Consider the following 5711-nt stretch of genomic DNA (forward strand, 5'->3'; position numbering starts at 1 on the left):
ATAGATGACAGAGATGTAAATTGATTATACTTCTCTAATTTTATTAGACTTACAGAAAAAATTATTCAACCGTGAATAAAATGTCAAATTTTTTAAATTGTGTTGGAGCACATTAAAATGCTCATGACTAAAATTATAGTATTACCACTCCACTTATATATAAAATAAAAATATCAAAAGTTATAAAATAAAAAAAAGATAATAATGGCAGATTGACTAAAAAATTATTGATAATCACATTGAACATAGTGGATTAAAAAATAATTTGAAGCATCAGTCCATCAGATAAAACAAGCACAAACAATGATCATGATGAATTCCTATGAAAATCCGAAACATCATGGATAAATAAAACAAGAAAGTACTAATAAGATTTTGGTGGTGGATAAACGGTGCCATTCTCTCATGTTATTAAATTGGGGGACATAGGACTTCTTAGGTGATCATCACTTTAGGTTATCTAACACACTAACAGTAGGGTACGTGGACCAGACTATAATCTATGAAGTGTGAGAGAGAGTGTATGTAGGTCAAGATCACAGCCTAACCCTAATCTAAACCTGACCCTATCCCTATTCCTCTGTATATAGATTTGGCTTATTAGAATGAAAAATAGCCCCCCTATTGGGTCTATCAAACACTAGCTTTGGTACCTAATTAGTCATTCCAATGCATAAAAGTTTCCCCTCTTTTTTGTTTGGCCAACCGGACTGACAATGATGTGGCATAATTAGGCTTTCTTTACCTCATAATAATATTATTATTATTCTCTTAATTTTTTGGCTTGTGGTTATAGACCCATAGGAGTATGTTTACCAATAAATTTATGCTTGAATAACAATAAATAAAAATTTCAGAAGATTATCTAATTATAAATTAATATGGTTGTTATTAATAAACCAAGTCTAACCAAGGTAAATAATAAAACTTAAAAAAATATTAATTATTATTATTTTTTTGTTTACCTAAACGGTATTTCCCAACTCAACCGGTTAAAAACTAATTCGTTGCGGATCTAAACTCCATTTAAGGGTCTGCCATAAAGTAGGAACACTTGTCTTTTTTTTTTCCTATGAGAGAGGGCCCTAGGCCCAGCAAAGAGAAATCCACAAACGCACCCCAACCCCCCTCCCTCCGATTCTCTCCAATTTTATCACCGGTCCAGTTTCTTCGTACAATACTACAATTACGGGGATGAACTTAACACTTCATGGGCCTCTCAACAAAACTATTCATGCCTAACATCGGCCCAACAAGTTATTTCAAGCCCACATAATAGCACTCTTTTCGAACGTGGTTTCCTGTTATCAGCGGCCATGTCATCCTTGATTTACTTAATCACATGGGGTCCCTAAACAGATTATCAAAAGTTTTGGGGTATACCTACTAAATAGCACTCCAACGAAAAATGGATGAGATAAATCTCAATTTGATTCCTAAATTTGTATGCAAGTTTTAATTTAGTCTATAAAGTTTTAATTGTCTTTATTTAGTCCATGAATTTTGTGAATATAATTCATGTTAGTTCTTGAAACAATTTTTAACGTACAAACATTAACGGAACACTGTCGTGAACAGTCGGATGATACACTAAATTTTGTAAAATGATGTCCTTTTAGTTTTGACACTCAAATAATCCAAAAACAACATCATAAATGGTGTTTATTAAAATTTTACCTAATAAAATAAGTGATACGATGTCCTTTTTGAACTATTTAAATGCCAAAACTAAAAAAAAAATTACAAGTTTTAACTAGTCTATAGCAATGCTTCATTAACGTTTTTATACTAAAAATTATCTCAGGGACTAATATGAGGTACGCTTATAAACTTTGGGGACTAAATAGAAGCAATTGAAATTTCAGATATTAAATTGAGACTCGCATATAAATTCATGGACCAAATTGAATATTAACTCAAAATGGATCATTTCATTTTTTTGTTAGATTGTTTGGTAAAGTGTGATTTTTATTTTATATTTTTTTAATAGAATAAAAAAAATATAAGAGAAGATATTAAATAATACTTAATAAGAGATCATACCTTACCAAATACTTGAAAAAACAAATTAAGAGAATTCACTCACCATTCCTATGAACGACATGAACGACAACTATAATTTTAGCATATTCTAAACAGAACCTTTAAGAATCAACTTCTATATTTTTTTTGCTAATGAGTTATAGTTTAAATAGTATAACTTTTTTATACTCAATTAAAAGGTTGCAGGTTCGAGTCTCCTATCTTTAAAAAAAAAAAAAACTCTACTTTTCTTACCATAAACGATTCCTTTAAAGAATAGTTAAATTTTTTGTTTGGACAAAATAAAGTAGAATTACTTCTCAATGTAAAAATATGATATCCTAATTACACTTGATTCTATAATATCCTAAATATACTTAATTGCAGCACATATGTGAATTTAGGGATGATAATTGATGATTCTTTTTTCGTTTCTGTCTCCATTTAGTAAAATGTCCTCGGTTCTAGCTCTATTTTAGTCATGGGTCTTTATTTATTTCTTCCTGCAGGGGAAGCAACCACGGATATTAAATTTTAAAAAAATTTAATAAAAAATTAATACAACCTTAATAAAATCTAATATAAGTCAATTAAATATATCAAATCAAATACAATTCAAATACGAATTTAATATAATAACGCTCCATTTATTCGACGGGATGGATCTCCATCCTCGTAAAGATTTTGCGAGTCCCTGTTAACCTTTCCGTTTTCAGTCGCAGATAATCCCCGCTAAGTGCGGGTTTTTGCCATCCCTATGGTAGCGTTTGTTTTGAGGTACTGAGACAGAGACTGGGAGACTGAGACTCAGTATTGTGTTTGTTAGTTCAGAGACTGGTACTAAAATTTCTGTCTCTGTCTCTAAAATTTCAGTACCTCCAAAAAGTAGGGACACAGGGGACTGAAATTTTTAGAGATAGAGATTGAAACTTTAATAACATTTTATACCTAAAATACTTTCATTTCAATTAATTAATTCCAATTTTACCTTTCGTGCAAATTAAATTAGAGTTTCATTCTTGTTTTAATTCCTGTCTCTCATTTTGCACCAAACAGAATACTGAGATTTATTTCAATCCCTGTCTCTTAGTTTCTGTCTCTCAGTCTCAGTTTTTCCGTCTCTATCTCTCCACCAAACGCTACCTATATGATACTTATATAACAAAATGCTGATTTATTTATCTCACTACATACAAGTTGATTACATGAATTAGATAATGCTATAGGTGTTGATTGAATAAACTGTGCATTTTATAATATCTATATTATTGTCATAGAAGCTTGGATTACTATTGTCTGTATAGTATTTCCATAAATTCTAGTTGAGTTTTCAAGTGTGTTTCTTTAATAATTTGTCCAATTTTAACAAATAATCCAGACATCACTTTCAATTTCTTGGATCCTCTTATGTTATTCTATCATATTTTTCTATCATGTTTCAGTCTCCACATTGAGTTTGATTATAGAGATTGAAACAGAAACAAGAAATATGAGAGGATCTGCTACGCATATAGATTCACCTTCAATATATAATATGCATTAAATCATACCCTGTTTATATTATTTGTCTATATACATTAAGTTTTACTTTTACAAGCGAAATAGGTGAGTCAAAAGTATATGATCATTTTAATTACAAGGTTGTTACTCTCATATTACATTATGATAGTGTCTCCTGATTTCTTGGAAAATTTTGTTAATTTCAAGAGTTGCGACGGGCCGACGGCGCTTTTATGTTGGTGTTTGCAGAAGATTAACAGCAAAATTTGTTGCCATTTCTTCTATGATGCTGTCTGAGTTGGATGAGGAACTAGCTACCATGGTTCAGAGCTATTACCAAGGAAGTTTCTGGCGTAATGTGGCTGACTCCAACCTTGTTCCATCATGATGAGGTTCAAGCGCATCATCAGTTTATCCGCCGCATCGTCTTCGAGACTGCTAAGAGGGTCCGATGAATTCACTTCAGCTTGCAAGTTCTGCAAAAAAGTTGGAATGGTGCAAACCTTGTTCAGTTAGAATAAACTAAACTATCACTTTAAGCCTCCAAAGATGATGAAACTGACATTTTAACCCTCAAAAAGTTCACCTGTGGTCGCCACAAACCACATAGTATTTGATAAAATGCCCCAAAGTCTCCTGTTTCGGCCTAAACTTTTGGGGCATTTTGTCAAAACTTCTTTATCTTTTCTTTCTTGAATTAAATTTGTCAGCGTCTACTTAAGAAGTTATTTGCGCATTGCATATTATTGCTAATAGTACCTTCAATTCCTGGTACTTGTTCAGGTATTGCAGTGATTGCTCATATAAACCACAGTGATAGAGAAGAATGCTGTAATCTCTGAACTCGTTCGCATCATTATTATTCACGAGGATAAGGCGTTCGCATGCTGAAAGAATGGGGAAAATGATTGGTGTTAAATCAAATTATTCAAAAATTTCATCCAGGATAATTTATTGTTCCTCCCTAAGTAAAATAAACTAGAGAAAATGCAGAGAAATATTGTCCAAGCAAGGTTTTAAATGTGTTGCAGCAATGGCAAAAAACTACATCAACCAGCAGTTAACAACAGCCACAAAATTGGTCACACCACACAGCCACATCTTAGGACCATGGGAAGATAAATTTGTGCAAGTGAACTCAAACCAGAGGAATTGATTGGTTTTCCTATTTTCACTTTCATCTGTTATGTTTGATTAGGAAAGCACCCGCACCTGCCCTGTCCTATTCTAATCACCTATTTGGAGAATGAATTCTTTTATTAAAATCTTCATTATATTGGTAATTGAAGATTTTACTTAATTTGTTTCAATTTTTTCTGCTAATTTTGCAGAACAATAGAGAGAAACTGCATCAAATGCATACCAGACAATGAACGCCTCATGTCCCCAAATCGCACGCTGGTCCAAACACCTCGATCCAGCCTATGTTGAGCAGCCTTAGCTGATGCAATTTGAGATCCACTGCAGTTGACAGACTTTCCAATTAGTACTTAAAATGATATGCAAGAAACAAAAACAGTTAGAAATATCATAATATGAGGTACCTTTCTCCAACAAAATCCGATCTGTCGACACAGTTAGCAGCACGTGCTGCCCTTAAGAATAAACTCTTGTTACTATCATGCTGGAAAGGCCAGAATGCATGCTTGAGATTATTTAAGATCTGCACAGAAAGGCTAACATAAGTGCCTTATTATGACCATCACGCTTCACATTACTTAAGATCTGCACATATAGGCTAACATACATGTCTAACGTTAGAAATTGGCTACGAGAACTACATCAACAGATATCCAAACTAGGATGGCAGAAAACATTAAATCACCGCATCAAAATTAACCGAAAAGTAATAGACTTCAAATGGCAGGGTGTGAAAAGAAGCTTCATGAGTTTACATATGCTGAAGTTATTTACATAAAGGATGCCTTTTACACAAGTTTTCCATCATTGTTGAGTATGACGTGGGTCAGAGGTATGCAGTCATTCCCAATTCTCCAATCAATGAACCAAAAGGCGTAATGAAATTCATAATGCAAATGAGAGATGGGCGAACTCTACACCTCTAGCGTGGATTTTGACTTAGAGGCGCGCACACATCAACATTGTGCCAATTTTCATAATAGAGAAAATTTAAACATTTTATATTTCCCATTATTTGTTTGCAGAGGAAATATAGAGTGAAGTGTAAG

General features: G+C 32.9%; 1 protein-coding gene across 1 annotated transcript in view; it reads right to left on the bottom strand.

Moving 5' to 3' along the window:
- The window catches only part of LOC107623371, a gene marked incomplete in the record, with an annotated part of 4701 nt that continues 2525 nt past the window's right edge, over positions 3536-5711 (bottom strand). Inside the window, 4 exon segments of the mRNA XM_016325604.2 lie at positions 3536-3998; positions 4282-4409; positions 4886-4983; positions 5067-5185. Coding sequence (XP_016181090.1) covers positions 3837-3998; positions 4282-4409; positions 4886-4983; positions 5067-5185 — 507 coding nt within the window.

The sequence above is a fragment of the Arachis ipaensis genome, chromosome B10 (genome assembly GCF_000816755.2).
Source record: "Arachis ipaensis cultivar K30076 chromosome B10, Araip1.1, whole genome shotgun sequence".
In the NCBI taxonomy this organism is placed as follows: Eukaryota; Viridiplantae; Streptophyta; class Magnoliopsida; order Fabales; family Fabaceae; genus Arachis; species Arachis ipaensis.